This window comes from Hesperophylax consimilis, chromosome 5 (assembly GCF_061612785.1).
Source record: "Hesperophylax consimilis isolate HC1 chromosome 5, BYU_Hcon_1.0, whole genome shotgun sequence".
In the NCBI taxonomy this organism is placed as follows: domain Eukaryota; kingdom Metazoa; phylum Arthropoda; class Insecta; order Trichoptera; family Limnephilidae; genus Hesperophylax; species Hesperophylax consimilis.
The window spans coordinates 26035210-26058896 of NC_142840.1; the positions used below are offsets into that span (position 1 = coordinate 26035210).

The following is a 23687-nucleotide window of genomic DNA, read 5'->3' on the forward strand; positions in this document are numbered from 1 at the left end:
TTTAGCATCAAATCCAAAATTAAATTTTGTATGAAAAAGGCCGCACTACCGTTCCTCTTATGCTACGTATACATACGCGAGCCGAACTGCCGAACTGAACATCAACTTATGGGAAAGGAATGAAGCAACTGAAAATGGCACGAAACGCCGCTTACAGTTGCTTTGTTACTTTCCCGTAATTCGTGGCTCAGTTTGCAAATGTATATGGATCATTATGTGAAAGTTTTTTTAATAAAAATCACATTCAAAATAGACTTTTTCCCCTCGCCCCCAAGGGCCACTCGGTTATGTTTGCTGACTGCCTTTTGAGTCTTAGATACATCACTGCCATGGTTTATCGATACATATGTACCTACACCACTTGGTATGGTAAGTATTCAATTCATCATCCCGTTTTGTGTCAAAATTTATTGATAGGTCAATTACATCTCGTTCCAGCCATTCTGAGGGTCTTTACGTGGACAAGCGCAAAGTAAACAATACCTCCTTCAAAATAAGTGACGTAAGACGACTCATGCAAGAAGGTATCGAAAAAGTTACACCAGAGCGTTGGAGTAACTCTGTTATTGACATATTATTGGTATCGAAAAATTTTTTTGGAATATCGATCACATTGTTGATGAATTCGAGGACAATAATAATAATTTGTTAGCTTTTGACATTTCAAATGAATCATCTGAGGAAAATTAATATATTTTTTTGTAATGGAAATGATGATATTTTCAACTTTGGATTGATTTCATAGCCGATTTGATAAATCTGATGCCAAATAAAGTAAAATATATATTGTAATACTATCATCATTATTATTTGAATATATAAAATGTTTTAATTTTTTGTTTGATTAAAATAATGGGTCTGAATGTGTTAACGCTCGTCCTTGTAGAAGTGGGGAGAAGGGGCGGAGACATGCGCGTCCACGGGTTGTTCTAATGTTGGACCGAGAATAGAACTCAAGTTCTTTTAAAAGGAAGTACTCCTCAGAGACCTTTGGCAAAATGCAGAACCTTGTCATCTCTACCTCATACTAAGGATTTTTAGTGGGTATATTTTTTCCATACAAAAAGATATCCCAGACTGCCATGCACACCGTGCTTCAATCGCTTGAATAATATTATATCTTATAATAGCTTGAATATAATATCTTGAATAATCTTCCGTTACAGATTCTTGACATGACCAGACTCAGTATTAGATTCACTTGAGCACGCCTCATTGTCTTTTTCAAGCAGACCTAATTTCTCACATTCACCTTCCCATCATATTCTACTGCATTCCTTTCTGGGATTAGTGAAAATTAGCTTGTTACTTCCTCCTTTGGCTGTCAGCTCTAACTCAAGAAAACTATTACAAATTAAGATTAGGAGAGGAAAGGAACCAATCTTACAATGGGGAAAAAAAATCTTTTGAAAATGTGTATTTTTCTTTATTTATTTATATGTAGGTACTGAGCTAAATTAACAAATTCTTTAACTTTGCAAGTTGTTTTTCTATCAACGCTTATTATACAAACTATATATAATTTTGGAACAGCCATGTTGTTTTGTTGACTTCATTTTCATATTATCTTAGACAAATAGTACCTTATAATATGAAAGCGATATAAAATGTAAAAAATATTGTAATACTTCAGTTTTTCATTTAATGCAGGCAATACTGGTACATAAACAAAATAAGGGTTAAATTTTGACTGAAAAACGGAGGCATTTTGAAATACAAGCTAGAATTTACACATCATGCTTTAAAATTATTTATGTTTATCTGGTTGTAATAATATAATATTTATTTTTTTATATATCGATACATTTGTGTAAAATGCCCGAATTCAATATTCACCGGTCATGGAAGTAAAAGATAAGCTAGCCAATTCCAAACATTCTTTGTCTTTTCCACCTCACAGAGGCTTGTAACTTTACCACTATTCACTACCGTTCTACAATGTAATATATTGACAGCTCCGCTATTAACAAGTAGTGCACCATGACCAAGTTAACATTGACTTTCAAATGCTACAACCAAATGTCAAGCTTAAAGTTTACATACTCAACACCCGAGTAAGGAATCAATGTGCGTACTGTTTGGTGTCGGCTGTTCCCCGGGATTCATATTGGTTGCCTCCCGTCCCCTGCTTGCGGGGGTACTGTGGCCTGGAGCCACCTTCTCTGGGGCCGCTGCCTCCTCGGGGAGCCCCCCGGCCCCCGCTACCCGCGCCCCCCCTACCACTGCCACGACCCTCTCCGCGACCGCCCCTACCCCCATTTCCTCCATATCCCCGGCTGCTCTTGTAGCCGCCTTGCTGGTAACCTCCCTGTGAGTTGTTGTCATAACGATCACGGTTTCCTTCCCGGTAATTTTCACTGTAACTTCCGCCGTTACCGTTGTTTTCTCTGCTTTGGTACCCGTCATTGCTTCTGTAGCCTCCGGGACGACCATTCTGGTAGCCACCGCCTCGACTGCGGAAACTCGTCGGAGCAGTTCCACGTCCGCGGCCTCTTGGCCGGAACTTGTTTGGAGCATATTGACCATCAGCATGATTATTAGTTTCAGATTCCTGCTCCGTCCCATGTTCCACGACAGGGTTCCATTCATTAATTTCTAACTGATCTACCGTATGATTATCTTCTGCATTTTGTTCGTTCCAAGCATTATAATCAGCCTGTTGTTGGTCGGGCGACGAAGCTAGCGTATCTTCTTGGCTGGAATCACTAGGGGGAACTGAGCCATCTTCAAGGTGAGAGCCGGGAGGTAAGTTGTAAGACACATTCTGTTGGAAGGAAGGGGAGGGTAATCTAGGCTGCGGCAAGGACTGAGGCTGATGGGACAGAGAGGGATGTGAAGGGGGCATGGGGATGGGAGGGGGAGGGTTGGCAGAGGGGAATCCGGGAATATGAGTAGGAGGAACATCGACAATGCCAGGTTGGTAATGTGCTGCCGGTTGTGGAATATTGTTCATATTCATATGGGGGTTTGGGGCAAGGTCCGGAGTGAAATGTTGAGCAGGAATGGCGAAGTTTTGATTTGTAAAAGTTTGAGAAGGAATTGGCATTGGCGAAATTGGTCCGGGAGTCGGCTGTCTGGTGGTTTCGGGAGTATCAATCTCTGATTCTTGTAGGAAAATAAAGCTTTGTGGACCGAAGACTTCAGGAATAGGCGCTTTGTGACCATACTCTACTTCAGCACGGACGTGGGCAAAATAAGCTTGCTCTACCTGTTGCAGGGTGACCGGGGGTGGGTTGGGAGGGAGGAAGGGGAAGGCAGGAGCGGGGACAGCTTGGGGGGCAGGCGGGGGGGGAGCGGGCACAGGGGACACTTGGCCCAGGGGAGGGGACACATATTCAACCACTTCCATCTGTTCTTCTTCTACCGCAGCCACTTCTTCTTCAAACTCTTCTACCCTCAACTCCCTAGGATGTTCAAAGTACCCGCAATCATGCACAGTCGAAACAACATTCTTTAAATGCTCATAGGTCGTTCCAATTACTTCTTTGTTGCTTCCATCAATAATAGCGACCAAATGTTTGGCTGCGCTCATGGTTTGGTCTTCGAAGGAGGGCATTCCTTCTTCGGGGCAGTGCTTGGGAGCCACCTCCGGATACAAGTCATCGAGGGCCTTGAGATCTAGCTCAGAGAGTTGCGCCGCCCCGCATGAGCCGGCGAGGAAGTCGGAGCGCGCCGTGGGATCATTGAGCTGCTCTAGGCAGTCCAGCACCAGCAATACGTCCCTCACCAGCTGCGTGTCCTGGCTCTTGCGCAGGGCACTCTCCTGTTATACAAAGATTACATTTCGTGCGTTATGTCTCAATTTTGTGAAGTCCAAATATTAGTACATGGGTAATAGAATATTATTGCAGTAGTTTTAGAATAGGAATATTCTAGATATAAAATGTAAAATTTTATAACTAAATAAAATACTATAAACAAAAAAAAAAGAACATGAGAATCACTAACTACAATTATAGGAATAGGGATACAAGTATGGAGATTATTAAATAGGGGTGATATTTCAAAATCTATAATTAGAATATACTTCTCATTAAGTACCAATATTACCAAAACAATCACAAAATAGTTGTTACCTTCCGAGCTTGTTTTTTGGCTTCATTCTCCGACAGGACTGCGATGCCCATGGCCTGCTTGCACAGGTCCCAGACAAACTCCAGCATCTGGCTGATCTCCTCGGCTTTGGCTGATGAGGCTCCTTTCTGCTGCTCCGTGACTTCTTTGCCAGCCTTGACATGACCTGACGTTAATTTATTCTGAAATAACAGTATTATCAGAAAATGACATATTATAATAATTGTTTTGTTTTTTTACTCTTTTCAAATATCATCAGCGGTGTTTTTAAAATCTATGGTAAAAAAATTAGCATTTTAAAATGTAAAACAAAAATGGATCATAAATACAGGGTGAACGAGGGGGAGAAGGGGGGAGGTGTTAACACATTTTGATCGGGCAGTTTTCGGCCGCGTACTAGTGCTGGTAACGGGTGATTTTTCGCGTAATTTTGCGCTAACGTAGACCTCTAGAAAAATTGCGATAACTTAAAAAATATTTGTTTGATTTCAATAATTATTTATTTTATTTCATTTTATTATATTATATTTAGAAATGTATTCTTCATCGTTAAACTAGTGCAGAATTTCACATAAAGTAGGAAAGTTTTGAAAAAAATAATTATTTGTTTACATAACATCCTTTATTTTACAAATTATACACAAAAATTATTTCTAAATGTAAAATAAAAATTATTATTGCATGGCTACAACGCTACAGACGCTATATAGCGAAAACTCAAGTATATTGGAACCCGTATTTTAACGTGACCCGCGCTCCACTAACAATCTATCAAAAACGTAAAAATACGTGATCCGCTCTCTAGCATTAATTTGCTAAAAACGTATTAATACGTGATCCGATTACAATGTGTTAAGTGCACAAACTTTGGTATACACAACACACTTCAAGCAGGTGAAAATATCGATTTTAACCAGCTAAATCTTTTGAAATAACACATATATTTGAATGAATTTCTTTTTAACATATTAGTCACCACACCCCAACTAGTACTATCTGAAATTAAGGCGATGCCATACGTAGTAATGCAAAATCATGTGTTTTTGGTTTGAAAATTTGGTCGTCTAGAAATGTTTCAGATGCTTTAATTAAATACTGCAAGTAGAATACATCTTGACCTTTGAAATAATCGAGTATTTTTTATATAAGTCTTTTTATAAGCCCAGAAAAAAATAATGTATAGGCTTATGAAAACTGCTTTAAAGTTCAAAATCTCCCATTAAGAACCCATTTTCGGTTATGATTTTATTGTATAATGTAGTAAATTAAGTTATTTATATATAAAATGATCGGAAAAAAATTAAATATTTATGCCTGAACATCCACAAAATAAAATAAAAAGGCACTTTTTGGCCATGTTTTTTTCCTGCATAAATCAAAACAGGCGGATGGTGTTAAGCGGGAATTTAAACCTTATCGCCATCTACGTAAGGGTTGTTATCGATAGCGGCTTAATTTAAAATATTTCACGACGTAGTGCTTCGCCTTAAAGCCTAATTTGTGATACAACTCCATAAACTGAAGGTAAAATCAGTTTTGGGCCATTTAGTGATGTTTTATTCGTAAAAATGTACATATTTTATTATATTACAAAAAAATGGTTTCATTTTGCCACATTACAAAAAAAATAACAATTTCTGCATCTCCTGTGCCATAAGTGCAAGGATTTATTACCCATTCTACAGGTTTAGTAGTTTCCTGTTGATTAAATATTCTTCCACACAAGAGACAAGATAAGAAAATGGGAGACTTGTACCACACAGTGTTTGTTAATACATATGTGAAGTCGTGACCCTTCCAAAAAGATTGGTATACATGTAGAATTATCAGACAGCCGTTCAAGTGGGACGCGTATAAGGTAGAACTACCCCTCCCGCCGGAAGTGTGCTAATACACATTTAAAAAAAACACTTTTAACACTTGGATAATAATTAAAAATTATATTTCAGTTTCCGGAAAGGGAAAACAATGCATTTTAATAGTTATTTTGTTAAATTTAATATTGTATGCGAAAAGTCATTTTTCAGGACCACCGTGTTAGAAATTGCGACGGTAAATATGCTCTTTGAAAAAACACACAAGTTAAATAATAATGCGAAATATTTCAATTTACAGAAATGAAAAATAATGCATTTTAATAATTCTTTGTTAACCCTTCGGTACTTTCATCACTTTTGTTCAGTTGGCAATGTTTTCTGTGCTATATACATATTATTTTTTAATTTTCCGTAAAAACAAATACTGTTTTAGAAACAAGATAAAATTATCTTTCCAGTGTACGCATTTAAAATAAACATTACTTTTTCTAAATAATAAAATTTTAATATGAATGTTGTCAAAAACGCTAACCACATTTTTACTTAATTTTGTACCCAATCGTAGAAAAATTGAGAGAACTCGATATTTCGAAAACACATTCATTTTGTTTGGGGAATTTATAAGAAAATTGTAACTTCACTTTTATCTCGTTCGTATAATAAAAAATAAGAAATAATTATTAAAGTTAACCCGGTTGTTACGATAGCGGCGCGAAATATAAATTATTCATTTTGGCTATTTACAGGGTTTTATTATTGGCATCCAGTATAAATATTTGAGGCAAACTGGAAATAATCATTATTTTTATTTCTGATGTCATAAAAATTACATACTTCCGCTTGATGGAAAAAAAATGTTCTTAAGACGCCCGATCATTTATGACCCTAAACCGCTGGAGGGGTTAAATATAATATATGTGAAAACCATTGCTTATGATCAGGTAGTCAACCTAAAAGAAAAGAAAAAATGCACTCACATAACCTGAGCTAACCTAAGGCTAGAAACGTTATTAAGAAAACAATAATATTATCGTAATGTTTTCGAACCCCAAGAATGACTTTCATAATGAAAGAACTACAAATGAGATCCAACAACTGTTATTGAATGGTCTTCATTTTGTTAGGGAAGTTTTCAAGTTTGGTGTCATAAAAATAAAGTAAAAGTTGGTGTTGTCGGCATCATGGTGGAAATTGACAAGGCCAAGGTAGATTAAAGAAAATATAACAGGGGTAGGGGAATTGACAGAACGTGTATATTGGGGGCTTTGAACGAGACTCAAAAAAAATATTTGATTGTTCCATTAAAATCAGAAGTAAAGAAACAAACGTTATTAGAAATAATCAAACAATACATTTTGCAGGGAACTTGGATCGTCTCCGATTGCTGGAAGGTATTTGATTGTCTAAAATAAGAAGGATTTTAACATCTCAACGTAAATCACAGCCTTCTTTTTGTCGATCCCGCAACCGGAGCACATACCCAGAATATAGAACAGTGTTGGAGAAAAGTGCATCAAGATACGGCAGGAGCGAAATGGGATATTTGTGTGAATCCCTGTGGAAGAGATCTCTTCTAGTTTATACAGACAGGATTCAATTTTTTTTTTTTAAATGGCGAGTATTACGTACTACCCATACGCCGAAAATTAGAGTTTCGTTATTTTACAATCAATTATTATTATTAGTTTATTTTATCATTTCTAACCCCTGATGAGTGCCATCATGTTTTCTTTTAGGTTGGGAGTACCTATTGAACAATGAGTTATCACATATATATTAATTTCAACAAAATAAATATCAAAATACATTATATTCATAGATATTCTAATTAACACACTTCGGCAGCGAAAGGTGGTTCTACCCGTTAGGTCGATTGATGCTTAACGCAGGGAAGGATAGTTCTACCTTATGCGCTGGCCTCATATTTCAACGACAGAAAAAACGAAATTATTCAATGTTTTTACATGAATATTATATACCAATATCTTTGTAAAGGTCCCAACTACATGTACACAATTATCGAATCGTAATGCAAGTCTGCTTTTTATATTTATCTTCGTGCCTTTCGTTTACATCGGTATTTCAACAAAAGGATAGTATGTATATTATTTGTTATTGTAATAATTCAATTCCTGGAAGGAGGGTTTTTATGGCGGTGAAACCCGATTTGAATCTCTATCTCTGTTCCGCACCCACTCAACTCCTAAGTGCGAGCGAGCGAGATAAATATATTACAAGGTTATTTGAGTTGCATTTCAAATAATATTCGATTTTCGTTTAGTACTTTTATAGTTATGCAGTAAGCAGAAATTTTTAGCCAGCGCAGAAAAATACCCATCAGAAATGTGTTAATATATTTTATTAAAATATGCTATTGCAAGGTATTGCTTTACAATATTAACACATTCTTTGCGGGAAATGAGAAAACTCGTCATACGCCTTTTTACAGTAAGACACGGGAGACGAGTTTACTTGTTTTGTTGCGCAAAGCGGTAAGGAGCAGGAAACTTGTAAACAAGGGGTTCTAAATGGGTGCGGGGTCATGTATTTTCTATTGTCGGCGGTACCCGATCTATCTACCTGTCAATACAATGAGTTTGAAACACAATAAAAAAAAATAAAAAAAATCGTTGTCGCGTATGTTCCACTCACAAACTACGCAGTGAAACGCGGTACATGTGCAAGTTTTACAATGTGCCCCTGCATAAAGGAAAGTGTTTCGAACGCTATCACACATCGAAAAACACTATTAGGTTATAGTTTTTTTTATGTTTTGAAAATTTCTAAATAATCTTGTAATTTTGCATGAATAAAGTTATTTCGATTGTGAAATACTGTTTTTTCTATGATTCCCAAGAAAGTAGAATGTTTTTGTTCATAAAAAAAGGAATTACACATACATTGCTAAGTAAATAAATAGAGACATCTTTTTAAAGTAAAACACTGAAAGTTTCATCGAAAAATATCAAATAGATCATAAGCTATGAATATTTTGCGGAAAGTCTAATTTTGGCGCTAAAATTAAAAAAAACACCAGCGCTACGCCGTGATTTAGCGGGAAAATGCCCAACCATATAGTGTTAAGACTAATTATTTTTTGCGCTCGTACATACGCAATATGAATAAATAATTGTCCATAAAAAAACTCAATTTTTTCAATGCAACAATATTGGATTGAATCATCGGTACAATATTGTATTTGTTTGCCTTTCTCGAGTTTTTAAACCAACAAAACTATTTATTCATATTCATATTGCATATGTACGGGCACAAGCAAATAATTTGTAAAAAGAGTAATTTTAATAAAATAAGTTAATTAACGCCATCTACGAATGAGTAGATTATAACGAGCTTTGAGTTTAACCTCAACTACAAATCCCAAATTGGGTAAACAAATGTTGGGGCTTGTTTCGAAAATTGAATATTTTGTTGCACTATTTAGTTAAGACACTTTTGCAAATGTGTTATAATTTACCCACCTCGCTCATTTTTATAGTCGATACACCAGGCAGTTCATTAAAAAGTGAGCATTAAGATCCTGCGTAGAAAAGTCCCACAATGTAGTGCACTGCAAATCTTTGCCTCACTTTACTTTTCTGCACAGGGTCTGGTTATTTCAATGTGAGCTCTTCGGCGATCAATGTACGACTGATGATGTCTTTATTCAAAGCATTCTCGAACCCTCCTGGCGCCAAAAATATGGTCACGTAATTTGCCTCCAGCTGGTCAAACTGATACTTAGATTTCAAGTTAGGGCAAGTCTATCAATTTGGATGTCTATGATTACATTCCATTTTCGGAAACTAAAATACTTATTTAATAATTATTATCTAACTACCACAAAAAGGTTTTTTTTTTACAAGTGCATATTAATTAACCAGTGGAACACCAATGGTTCTCTGGAGAACTTGCGAGCATTCAAATATTATACTTTTTAGAATAATTTGCTATGCGATTTTGACCTTAATGCTTCGAAAAATGTGTGAAAAACAATATCAGTATCATTTGGGCTAATAAAAGTTTAGGTTCCCCTAATATTTTTTGTTGTATGCTCCGGCCTTCAACAGGTTAAGAGTGTCCCACTTTTCTGTATATTTACCTAGTCGTACGGATATCCTAGGATAGTCTATGCATGTTAATTTTCCACAAACAATTTATTTTCGTAAAAATCGTTTGCCCTCTCAACAAAACAATGATAACATCAATGGAAATTTTTGCAATGAGTACAAAATTTTGGTGATGACAAATAATTAATCTGAGTGAATATTGTATTAATAATATTGAATATTGTATGTAATATTCTCCTTTCTAATTTCTATCTTCTACTTTTTATTACAATTTTTCCAAAATTTTAGCTTCATCTATAGTTACTAATTTCATATGTTTACACTAGATTTCATATTTCATACAAAGTAATTACACTCAATTGGTCACCATGAAACAGGCAGCCACCTAGTATGGTGATTCATTATATCTACTTTATGTAAATTTCAAAATAATGTAACATGTATTAAATAAAAAAGTGGGTGTGTCAAGCCTACGCAAGACAGAAGTGAAACTTCTAGTTTCAGCTGATGCTTGGCGTGGCGCAGTTCGCTGGTGTCTGAGAGAGAGGAAAGAAGAAAAGAGAGAGAACGTTCGTGAGCGGCTCCCCCACCTCAACAAGGTTTCACTTCAAAAATGCCACAGCCGAGAATCGAACCTCGCTTAACTGATTGAAAGCCAACCACGCTGAGCACCAACTGTAAGCAAAGCCGCATAAATTGATTATATTATGTAGGTTCTGAAAATATGAGAGCTTGTTATGTTTTATAATGTTACCTACATCACACCCAAAATATAATATATTTTTAAAAATAATGTACAATGTACAGAAATAGAATCCCACACAAGATCGCGTAGTGCGCTCTAGCGAACGGATATTTTATCAGAGGGAGATAGTTTTAATTTTTTTTTCTGTAAATTATTACATATTATCAAAATAAATAAATTAATTAAATAAATGTAATACAATTATCATAATATACGGATTAGATAATAATTTTAATCCAACACAATAACGCAAAGCGCGCTCTAGCGGAGTAATGTTTTATCACAGTGAGATAAGTGTTTTTATTATTTTGCAATATTATTTTCTTTTAAAAAATGTTCTGACCTACTAAAAAATAAGATATTGAATGAAAAAGGCGTTAAAAACAAAAAAATAATGTGCGATGGCCGAGAATCGAACTCGGATCAACTGCTTGGAAGGCAACTTTGCTGACCATTACACCACCAACGCCAGTTGTCGGGATGAGCTAAGAAGCATTTATATGTTACTTCAAAACTTTGAGATAGTTTTAATTTTTTTTTCTGTAAATTATTACATATTATCAAAATAAATAAATTAATTAAATAAATGTAATACAATTATCATAATATACGGATTAGATAATAATTTTAATCCAACACAATAACGCAAAGCGCGCTCTAGCGGAGTAATGTTTTATCACAGTGAGATAAGTGTTTTTATTATTTTGCAATATTATTTTCTTTTAAAAAATGTTCTGACCTACTAAAAAATAAGATATTGAATGAAAAAGGCGTTAAAAACAAAAAAATAATGTGCGATGGCCGAGAATCGAACTCGGATCAACTGCTTGGAAGGCAACTATGCTGTCCATTACACCACCAACGCCAGTTGTCGAGATGAGCTAAGAAGCATTTATATGTTACTTCAAAACTTTGACTAGATCAAATGAACTTTAATCGGTGGTGGGGGTACTCGCATTTTCGTTTCGATCCTGACTCGGTTTTACTACGTCCCCGAAAATTCATTACGCGGCTAAAGAAGTTTCACTTCAAAAAAAAAATAAAATAAAAAATTAACAACCAAAAAATAATGTCTTTTAGCAAGTAAATAAAATTACCATAATATTTTGTAAATAGGCTCTACATTTGTTTAACCCTCTTCTTGGCAATGTATCCTATAGTATACATAGTTTTCATAATTTTTTCCCACTTAAACTGGTACATGGGTAAAACAGATTTTAATGAAATCTGCTTAAACATGTTCTCAACTTGATAATTAGTGCCACTAGAGCCATCTAATGTTTAATTAAGAAGAACAGTGACAGTTCAAACTCATACCGCTGCAAGATGGCTGCCAACAGAAGACGCACAACTAATTTGTCTGTAAGTTATCTTTATTTATTACTTGCATTATTAGATATTTAGTTATTTTAGGAATGAATTCGTGTTTATAAGGGTTCAGAGAATAATAAAAAATATATACTGAGTAACATATGTGACAAATCTTGTTTATATTGCATTCCAAAATGGTGTGTATCCTATGATATACACCGCCAAGTCTGCAGTGAATTACATTTGATTGAATGTGTATCCCCTGAGATACAATGCCAAGTTATTAAGAGTTTATATTATCTTACGTACAATGTCAAGTATTTATTGTTTATTGTATTATGTAGTAAACCCCTTTGAAATCTATATATTATGATTTTTTCATTTTTCCATAGCCTCGCGAAATTGAAGAAATGCTGACTATAATACCAATATCGGGAGCAGATTCTGATATTGAAAGTGACGAAGATAATGAACTACAAGATGATTCATCTGCAGTGCACTCATCAAACTTTGGAATTGTTCATGATGCATTGGAGGAAGATAATGAACCAATGGCTCATGTTGCTGATCTTTCCGCAAACACCTCAAGCGCTGAACTACGTACACGTCGACATGTTAATCGTAAGAAAAAATGAACTTTGATTGGAAAGAGAAAGATTTTATGTCAAAAGTAGACATATGTGACAATCATTTTACAACTCCAGAGAAGATAAAATCGCCCTAGTTTGTAACACCAATTTGTATTCCACACAATCATCAAGCAAATGCATTGATACTTCCTACAGTGAGATATGTGACTTTCTGGCCATTGAAATTTTAATGGGCCTAATAAAACTACCAGCATACACTGATTATTGGTCTGAAAAAATGCGAATTGAGCAAGTGGCAAGTATCATGCCACTCAAAAGATACCAGTCCATCAGAAGATATCTTCATTTTGTTGACAATGAGGATGTTGATGGGGATGTTTATTTTAAAATAATGCCTCTTTTTGAACTGGTAAAGCAGAATTGTTTAAAAATTGAAAAAGAGATAAAAAATTCTGTCGACGAAATGATGATACCATTCAAAGGAACAAGAGCAGGTTCCCGGCGACAATATATAAAGAGCAAACCTAAAAAAATGAGGCTTTAAAATGTTTGTCCGATCGGGGGTTTCGGGCATAGTATATGACTTCTTGTTGTATGGTGGAGAGGCAACATTTCATGGTTGTGAATTTTCAAACTACAAAGAAAATCTTGGAATGGGGGCGAAAGTCGTTCTGACTCTCAGTAAATCTATTCCCAATGCGGCATGCTCTGTTATATATTTTGACAATTTTTTTACCTCTTTTGAACTTCTGCATCATCTTCGTCATGGGTACGGAATTTTAGGTCTGGGCACCATGCGGCGAAATCGATTACGAGGATGTAAACTTAAACCTGATAAACAACTCAAGAGACTTGGAAGAGGAGCTTTTCATCAAATGACGGATGAGAAGAAAAAATTGGCTGCAGCATAGACATATGAATATTCATATGTCTGTGGGCTGCAGTCACTTGGTTTGACAATCGTGCTGTCATTATTGGAAGTTCATTTGTAGACTCACACCCATTATCTACAATACAAAGATATAGCAAACAGGACAAAAAAAAAATTGACGTCACCTGCCCCGAAATAATAAAGCAGTACAATGCCCATATGGGTGGTGTCGACTTAGCCGATATGCTGATAGCTTTGTACCGATGCACTTTTCGCACACATCGTTGGTATATGGCGATATTTTCTCAATTACTCGATATATCTATCAACAACGCATGGCTACTTTACCGGCGTGAAGTGGCCCTACAAAAAGAAGGAAGCAAAAAAATAATATGTTTGAAGGATTTTCATCTAAAAATTGCAAATGGTCTGCTTTACAAAAACAAAATACGTGGCCGTCCTATCGGAAACATCACAACGCCACCAAACAAAATAAAGAATCCGGTAAAAGCCAGGCCGGATGATGAGAAGTCCGGTTTGATAACTTTTTTATTTTTTTTTCCGGACATTTTCCGGAACATAAAGAAAAAGGAAGATGCCGACTATGCAATTCTGGACAAACGTCTGTATTTTGCATAAAATGTGGCCTAAGGCTTTGTTTTACTGATAAGAGAAATTGCTTCCTATCATATCACACAAAATAATAGTTTTAATTAGCTTTTAAGACATAATTTTTCATTTTCCATGGTAATTTTTTTTAAATTTTGATTTGTAACAACCTGGCAATGTATCCTATAGGATACAACTCCAAATAAACTATATAAAAAACAATAAAAATATTTTTCATTTGTTTTTGTGAATCTGAAGCCTAACAGACTTCAAATATGTAAAAAAATATTTTTTGTGATGCTTAATTCTATCGGTGCCAAGAAGAGGGTTAATAAAAATATGTGGATTATATTGAAAACAATGAAAATAAGAACAGAATCAAACTTTTTTCCGAGGGTTGTATTTTTTGTTGACTTGAGAAAACATCTCGATGCAAGTACGTAATTATAATCCCGATAAATAAATAATTTGAATAGTGTAATGTAAGGCATTGATATAAATATCACATGAGCACTATAAATGCATTAGAATACTTTATAATGTTGCGAGTAGAAACAAATCAAATGCATAACAGCTACGCGACCTGGGTCATTTCGCCGGTCTTGTGTTTAACGCCGCAGAGGGAAAGCCTATTAACACTATTTTATCGACGCCTAACAAAAAAAACGTCGCGAATAACAATCCATTACACACGAGCGGAGGAGGTCTTGATTATTGTGACGAATATTTTAAGCACATGTCAAAGATGGCGGCGAATATCAAGAGATGACAGATGACGAATTATTTATCCCTGTAGTACGAACATACTAGCATACAACACGTATCTTTGCAAAAATAAATAGCTTACATCGATAGTCTTGTACCGGTAAAAAAGTAAACATTACGTGCAGTATTGCGTATCGGTGTTACTTCAAGGAAACTTACTTTTTGTTTTTCCAAGCAGGCAATTTTAGCTTGCAGGATTTCAACCACACGCCGTATTGGGGAGCATTCAACCGGCGTGAAGACATGCTTTTCCACCTCACCGTTTGCAGCGGAAGGCATTCTTACAATTTCAATGCTGATCAGGAATGGAACCGACTTCGACAAATCTTCACCACTCGCAAGACGCTCCTTTGAAGTTTGCAAAATGCCCACAAATGTGTCGGTAGTCTATGGTAGAAGTGTTGCCATGGTGCAAATATTATTTTTATGACTAATGGGGGAGATGGAAGAAAAATTACTAAACAGTTATTGTGAGACAGCCCATTAGAAATAAACCATCTCTACTTTATTACCAGTCGAGTAACAAGGGAGACATTAAATAGAACGAAATTTTATTCACTGCCTCGTTAATCTTACTGAGAGTGGTTTATTTATAGTGTTACTAATGCTAATGCCAGGTCGTTAACAGTGGCTTGACCACCAAGAGAGGAGGCGGCCATTCGACCAATAGAAATAGAATAGAATGTCATTATTTTCCCGTATTTATGGCGAACATCGAGTGTAGAGAATATTCAGAAATTTAACGTTTACGGATATTGGTTCATTGAAATAATACAAAATTCTGTAAATATTTTCCCAACTGCCGCATTCAAACTTCACTTCTTTTCAACTTATTTACTACAAAAAAACCTCGGAATAAATGTTAAAAATACACTATAAATCTATTTATTATCAATAAAAGTTAAAAATTTAAAATTGTAAAACGAACCCTTTGCCGCCATTTTATACTTTTTGAGTGGTTAATATTTCATTTCAATATAGATGAATAAATTACTTAATTAACCCAAATTAAGAATCTATTTCGTGAATATAAATATTTCTTTCTTGAAGTAATTTTTGAAACAAAGTGTAATTTCCAAAATATGTGCCTAAAAGTGTGGCGGTTGGGAAATAATTACAAAAAATTCTCGCGATTTTTCGTACACCAATTTCTTTTAAAATTCGAATCTAATTAGTTTTTCGCATTTCTGAGGATTTTGTTAGGCCGTTTTCTATTTGCAAGGTAGTTTCCATTTTTTGACCTGGTAACGTGAATCCAGAGAAGCCAGAGAATCTATCCCAATCTATCCGAATCTATCCAAATGAAACGTCAAATAAAAAGTCGGTAAATCTATGAGTCAACCCGAGTCAAAGTCAACCAGTCAACGTCAAACAGCAAAATGATGAAACAGAAGAAAGTTCCCTCAGCCCTCGAAAATATGGAAAAAGATGACATTGTACAAGCAGTCGTTATTGCAGATAACTTCAATAATAATTTTTTACCTGTTCTCTCAAAAACCCCTTTGGTATGTTTATCTTAACCTATAAATTGTATATTTTTAAAGCGGCATCTGTTTTATTATTAATCATATATATTTTATTTATTTCAGGCTCTTTTGCCTCTAGCGTGCGTGCCTCTTATTAACTACACACTAGAGTCCTTGGCACAATCTGGAGTCCATGAAACATTCTTATTTTGTTGTTCTCACGTCGATCTCATTAGAGCTCATATTAAGTAAGTACCCAATATTATACAATATAATAATGTTTGTCCTCATGAAATAAGTAATCATCTGTTCATTGATATTTTAGCCAATGTATTAAGGACAAGGTAGCCTGGAGTGTGACCATGGTGGTGAATATAGTGGTGTCGGAGAGCTGTAGATCTTTAGGCGATGCCCTTCGAGATTTGGACGCAAAGGGGCTTCTTCGAGGCTTCTTCATACTCACTGGGGCAGACACCATCTCCAATGTACAGCTTCTCCCATTATTAGAAAAATTCAAGTATGTATAAAATGATATTTTTATTTGAAAACAAAATTATCTAAAATTAATGAAATAAAACAATATTTTTTGTTTAAAACCACGATTTTTTATTAATTTTAAGACCGACCGGTTTCGCTTCACTCTACTTCATTCTATGCTCGAGTGAAGCGAAACCGGTCGGTCTTAAAATTAATAAAAATTCGTGGTTTTAAACAAAAAATATTGTTTTATTTCATTAAAATGTTAAACCACAAAGTGATTGCTTTCTACGAAAATTATCTAAAATTATTGATATTAATATTTTCATTATATACGTATTAATAGTTTGCTATAAATATTTCAATTTAATTTTTTAACTTAGTTTTCAAGCCTTTTTTTTCAATCTCTCGTCCATAATTAAAAATAGGGAAACGTGCAAAAAGGACAAGGGGGCGGTGATGAATCTCATCTACAAGGCTGCGGTCCCGGGACATCGGGCACAGTGCTCCGGGGAAACAGTTTTGCTTGCTACCAATACCAACACCAATCGAGTGCTCTTCCATCAAAAGTTGGCAACAAATGATAAGCAGCGAAAGGCTGCATTCCCACTGGTAAAAAAACAATAATTTTATTTGTTTCTTAAAATAAATAATATGTTTAAATTTAGTTCTTGCTCGGGTACTTCAGAAAAGTTATGACAATGTACGAAGTTATATTTTTAAATTGTGAAAATGATTTTATGGACGAAAATGTCAGATGAAAGATTTAGCGGGGATAAAATCTATGTTGCCCACGGTAATGCCTCAATGAATGTTAATTATGAATAATTTTTTTTGGAAATATTATTTTGGATGGGAAAAGTAGAGATTTTCTACAAATACGTACTTTGTCCACAGGAAATATTTTTAGAAAACTCTGATGTTGCCATCCACAGCGATCTTATTGACACTCATATTGCCATTTGTTCTCCAGCAGTACTGCCATTATTTTCTGACAACTTTGACTTTCAAACGCGTGATGATTTTGTGAAAGGCATTCTTATGAATGAGGAAATTCTTGCTAGTACTATTTACTGGCATCAGTTGAAAGGAGATCAATATGGAGCCAGAGTAACCAACTGGCAAATGTATCAAACCATCAGGTAAATAATAATACATTTTGCGCAGGCTCTGAAATAAGTATTGCGTGTTTCCTATTAATATATTTGTGTGGCGTTAATTCTTACAGTCAAGACATCATACATAGATGGGCGTATCCTCTTGTTCCCGACATGGGAATCTCCAAACAGTACCAAACGTTTATTCTTCTCAGAAATCATGTTTACAGAAGTCGGGATGTCAAACTCGCCAAGTATGTTCAACTACTTTCATTTATTTTTTCTGCAAGATTCTCATAATTATTTTAAATTGGAAACGTTTTTTATTATTTTCAATATGTACCTTAACTCTGAATACCCATGAAAGAGCATTCTCTTTTGTTGTAAGATTTTCACTCATGCAGCCCACAGGCGAGAGACTTGCAGCGACAATTGTATTAAAAAATAATAGTCTATTGAGAATTTATTCATACCAGACCTCTCATTATTGTTTACTAGTGATTCAAACGAATTTAACCCATTGAATAATGATAATTTAATTCTTTTGCCTTTAATAATGAGTGTTTCTGGAATTCTTCATTTTGTAACAGCTTTGCCGTGTACTGTTCATTACCTATTATTTTTTAATTTTAATTATTTATCTTGAAATGTAATTGTACATAATTTTTCGCATGTAATATGACAGACTAGGATATCGCCGTCCATTTAGCTGATAAGGATATTTCGTTATGAAGTGGAAATGTATGGTAGAAAAAGTTAGGGATGCCCGAGGAAGATAAGAATCAAATAATTTTGAATGGAAAAAAGGGGCATTTGTTTTGAACTAAGAAAGATGTGTAAGCAAAATGTATGTCATGGAAGTGAATGGTAGAAGTCGTGGTCGCCCGTGGAAGACATGAAACAAATAGGTACTTATCTGTGGTAAAGCGAGGCGTACGTATGCGAAATGGATAAAATTAAGAAAGGGATGCTTAGATTGTTTGGACAAAGAGAGCAGATGAATTAAGAAAGGAGTGTTGTGAGATTACATGACGTGGAAGTGAATGATAGAAAAAGTCACAGACGCCTGTGGAAGACACGGCACAATGAAGTTTTTTTTTTTTTTTACATTACACACAGGAGGCCCCGAGAAAAATAATTTCCTTCAAGGTCTATGTCATCTTTTGACAATATTATTATTTCCACCTTAAAAAAACCACACCCAGTTTAGCAGAATTCACAACCCCAAGCTTGTCTAATATAAGTAAATATTTAATCTTTTTTTTTTTAAATTAAAATTTTTGTAAATAAAGTGTTTATTTCATTTAAATGAATATAATGTCTTACCACAAAGTAATTGCTTCTTATTAACAACAAAAACAAAATTATCTGTGTTTATGGCGTTTCTAGGATAATTTATTATTAAGGACGGGTTGTTTCGGAGAATCTGAACAATTCATCAAATTTCAATGTTCATTTCCAAGTTCTGTGAAAGATTTTTTCAAGTTCTGTTTTTATTTCAGTTTTGTCAAGCAACTAGCCTACAATGATATAAAAACAGAACTTGAATAAGTCTTTCACAGAACCCGAAAATGAATGTTGAAATTTGATGAATTGTTCAAATTCTCCGAAACAACCCGTCCTAAGTGTTTTTTGTTTTTGTTTCAGGGGATGTGAATTAGAAGAAGATCTAGTCATTGCCAAGGGTTGTTCGGTGGATGAAGGAACAGTCATTGTTCGATCTGTCATCGGCGAAAAATGTCAGATTGGTCGTAATTGTCGCATTTCAGACAGCATTCTATTAAATGGTAGTGTCATTATGGATGGTTGTGTCATTACAACCTCGGTCTTAGGAGTAGATTGTAAACTTAATGAAAATGCAAACATTACCAGTTCTATTTTAGGACCATCAGTTCATATCGATAAAAACACTGAGGTTAAAGGACAACTGGTGCAAAATACATCTTCTGGTGAATGTGAGTATCACAATATGTATCATGAATCACTAATCACTTATGAGGATAGGACTACCTTTACACAAGTATATTTTTTCCCGTAAGTGACTTGGCAAAATTACCAATGTAATCAATACTGTAATTTATAGCAAGTTACAGAAGTCGTAAAGAGCAATAAGTTTTTGACACATCTAATCGCGTCCGTACGAACATACAGCCTTCTCACAGCTTATGAAATCGGTTTGATAAGTTGAGACGCTTACCGTAAAAAATGGTACCTAAACGTGCCGATGGGCGATGTCAAAAGTTAAAGACAGGTTTTCGTATGATTTTTTTCCTATAAAAACTAGTATTTTATTATAAAAACTGATATCTGATTAGTATAAGTGGATAAGTACGTTATTATCTCCCGAAAACAATATAAAAAATAACACTAGATAAAAGGAAAACAAATGTAAGAGGAAGAAAAACGTTTCCGAAACCTAAAGAGATATAATTTATTTTTCAGGTGGAAAAAAGCTTTCTGAAAGTGAGCATCCTTCTGTTTAATTATCAGTCCAGTCCTTTATAATCTCAATGTTTCTGTTTATAACATGACATATTTGAATTCGAAGTCAGTTGCTGTCTTCTGGCTGTCTCATCTTCTTGTTCTCATCTTTACTGATAAAATCGCATAAATTTGACAGCAGCAAATCATTGCTGACAGGAAGCCATCTTACCGCCAATAAAATTCAAATTTGAAGAATTGTTCAAATTCTCCGAAACAACCCGTCCTAAACTTTAAATTAATCTTACCCATAAAGAAAAGAGACTAAAATGAATCTTATCCATAAAAAGATTTAAATATAATATTTTTTCCTTCAATGATAATGTACTTTTCTAGCATCACAAAAACTGGGAGAGCATGCATTTATTATGGCAGAAAACTGGGACAATGAGTCTGTTGATTCAGATGCCTCCGAAGATAAAGCCAAGGAAGATGGTTTAGCAGGACTAAACTCAAGGTGGTGGGAACAAGAGTCTGTTGGCTATTCATCCTCTTCTGATGACGGAAGTAGTCAGGCCATGTCACAAGTGCAAGATGATACCAACTGTAAGTATATATTCAATGAAATGGACATGCCGCAGCAATAGGAGGCTTGCAGGTGGTGAAATCTGGTGAAATCAACGGATTCCAACCGTGGGACTGTGGCGCCCAATTGGGGTGTGTTATGGGGTTGTAAAGTACTCATCTGTTCAGATCAGGTCACCAAATATGGCTTAAGTCACTTCAATCAATGTTTTGAATCTAAATGGTGTTCTTTTACCAGGGCGATACTGAGATCTCAGATATCTTCCAGTTTGTTTAGTTGTAGCTGAAGCAGTACCTACATAATAATGTAAAAGAACTCCATATCTCAACTAACAGGAAAACAAACAAAATCTAATATAAATTCACAGCAAGATGATTTTCTGTTTCTTTAGGTTTCATTCTGTTCATCGATTCTAGCCCAATAAGTTATGTATAAAATGTCACTCCTCCTGCGTTGTCTCTTCTAATTGGTCATTATTTATAAATTACTTTGTGTTTTATATTAATAAACAGCTTCAAATGTTGCATTCATTGTTTACGGGACGTATTCACCATTTGTAATGGTCAACTTTCATACCTCCTACATGGTACTCAAAATTATTGCTAATTATAAAATGTATGGTCGTGATTTCTGTCCGCAAAGTCTTGTTGGTGGAAGTGTAACTTTTTGTTTTCAACACTTGGGCGTTTTGACACATTCTTACTGTGCATTTATATTTAGTTTTTATCAATGATATTATGACACAAATTTAATAATCTTTGCCTTTATTTTAGTGTTCCTACAAGAAGTAATCGACAGCTTAGCCAGGGGATACGATGAAAAAATGAACTGTGATTACTTAATCCTGGAGATTAACTCTTCCCGATATGCTTACAACATGTCCCTGCAAGAAGTCAACTTCTATGTTATCCGAGCACTGTTCAGTCTTCCGCCTATGAAGACTCCAACAAACGTGCTGGCGATATTCAAAGATTTATTGGTATTTTTCAAACCAATTGTTGCCAATTATATTAAAGGATTGGATGCCATGATGGATTGTTTGCGAGCTGTGGAGGTAAACCATTTTAAATATGTTTGTTGCACAAATTTTATTTAACTTTTATACGCTTATCGTCATACTTATAAATATTATGCGCCGGTTCAGCGTTGGTATAGTAAAATTGGGCATAAGATCGGTTTACCAATACTAACGCCATGGTTATAAGTCAAGATTTTCACTATTCTGACCTCATGCGCCGTATAATATTCAATCCGCATTTTTTGAGTAAGACTGTTAAATTTTCATCGATCACTGCATCTAACAAACACTCTTTCATGACAATTTTAGTGCAAAATAATTTATAAAATAGTCCCAGCGAGAGCTCATAATTACATCATTAAAGATCGTACTTACTCCTTCTCACGCTTTTTCTTTGAAACGAAGGAGATAGAACATACTAGAATGATGACATTACGTACAATCTCTCATTGAGAATAAGAACTCACTCGCGATCAGTCTTAAGAACAACTGGTGCAAAATGCACAAGAACGAATTGGTGTACATTATGAATACCAAAAATATGCTTTAGATAAATTGAAGGTTTTCCTATCGTTTCGCTTCAGTAGAATACAAATAAAAAATAAATTACCCAATATTAAATATAAATGTAAACTTTTTTCAATAGAAATGTATGAATGCGTTAAAAAAAAAAAAAAAAAAAATACAGTATTCTAGCTAAGATTATCTTTGACAGTTTCACTTGATTAATTTTTTTATTGCTTATAAAATTATTTACAAAATAAATAAAAACCAGTTTTGTGCTTGAAATCGAACGTTTCTAGACTCCGTTTGTCAAGCGATTTTAATGCCTATTACCTACAATATAAGATATATCAAGAATATACACATTTTTGGCTTGTAGCTTCTTCTTAAGGCGAAGCACTATGAAGTAATGCAAAATTATGTGTTTTTGGTTTGAAAATTTGATTGCATAGAAATATTTTACATGTTTTTTTTTATTTTGGTACAATATTTTTTTTACATTTCATAGTTATCCAGTAATGTTGGCCTCACTGGGTGGCTTACCCGTGCTGAGGCCTATCATGTATTGTATGCTTTAATTAAATACTGAAACTAGAACACATCTCTCCCTTTGAAATAATCATGCAGTATCAGGCCTATAAAAATTGCTTTTCAGTTCAAAATCTCCAACTTACGAACTAAAAAATTCTATCTTAATGTCGGCATAAGTAAAGGTAGATAATATATGTCTTTATTTTTATTTTCAGGAGAGTTGCACCCGAGAAATAGCGCTCGAAAGTCGTATTTCTCAAATCGTCCATTTCATGTATGATAAAGACATCATCAGCGAGGAAGCCATCCTAAAGTGGCACGCAGACCTGCTGAAGGACCAAAGTCCCCTGTGCCGACAGGCAGGCCTCTCCAAGCTCATCGATTGGCTGCAGCAATCCAGCGAAGAGTCAGAGGAGGAAAGCGATTAGATTTAAAATATTCATTTAAATTTGTAGGGTTTAGGATGAAAATAAAATTTTACAATGCAAATTTTTATTTTTTATGTACCTCTGTTACAAAATGTACACTAATTTAATTTAACAGATGGTATGGAATAAATTTACAAATAAGTACACCAATAAGCGAAAACACTATGATAATAAAAGAAAATTACTGAAAACAATCTAAAAATTACACAGGTGATTTATGCAAATACATATTTACATAATTATTGTCTACACACAATGTAGATATTTTTAATAACGCTCCATCCCATTACTATTGAAATTAAATAATTTA

The 23687-nt window shown here is 34.7% G+C and overlaps 2 protein-coding genes across 2 annotated transcripts; one reads left to right on the forward strand and one right to left on the reverse strand.

The window, feature by feature from the left end:
* Positions 1-1425: 1425 nt before the first annotated feature.
* LOC149423702 (uncharacterized) lies at positions 1426-15214 on the reverse strand. The gene is made up of 3 exons (XM_089632078.1): positions 15009-15214; positions 4077-4256; positions 1426-3763 (listed from the first exon to the last, which is right to left on the reverse strand). The coding sequence occupies exons 1-3, from the start codon at positions 15126-15128 to the stop codon at positions 2063-2065; spliced, it is 2001 nt and encodes a 666-aa protein (XP_089488204.1). The 5' UTR covers positions 15129-15214; the 3' UTR covers positions 1426-2062.
* Positions 15215-16151: 937 nt separating this feature from the next.
* eIF2Bepsilon (eukaryotic translation initiation factor 2B subunit epsilon) lies at positions 16152-23532 on the forward strand. The gene is made up of 10 exons (XM_089632079.1): positions 16152-16354; positions 16439-16563; positions 16641-16832; positions 17221-17404; positions 17690-17934; positions 18021-18143; positions 19537-19844; positions 20707-20916; positions 21670-21950; positions 23165-23532. Exons 1-10 carry the CDS (start codon positions 16229-16231, stop codon positions 23375-23377), a joined length of 2007 nt encoding a protein of 668 aa, XP_089488205.1. The 5' UTR covers positions 16152-16228; the 3' UTR covers positions 23378-23532.
* Positions 23533-23687: the final 155 nt, after the last annotated feature.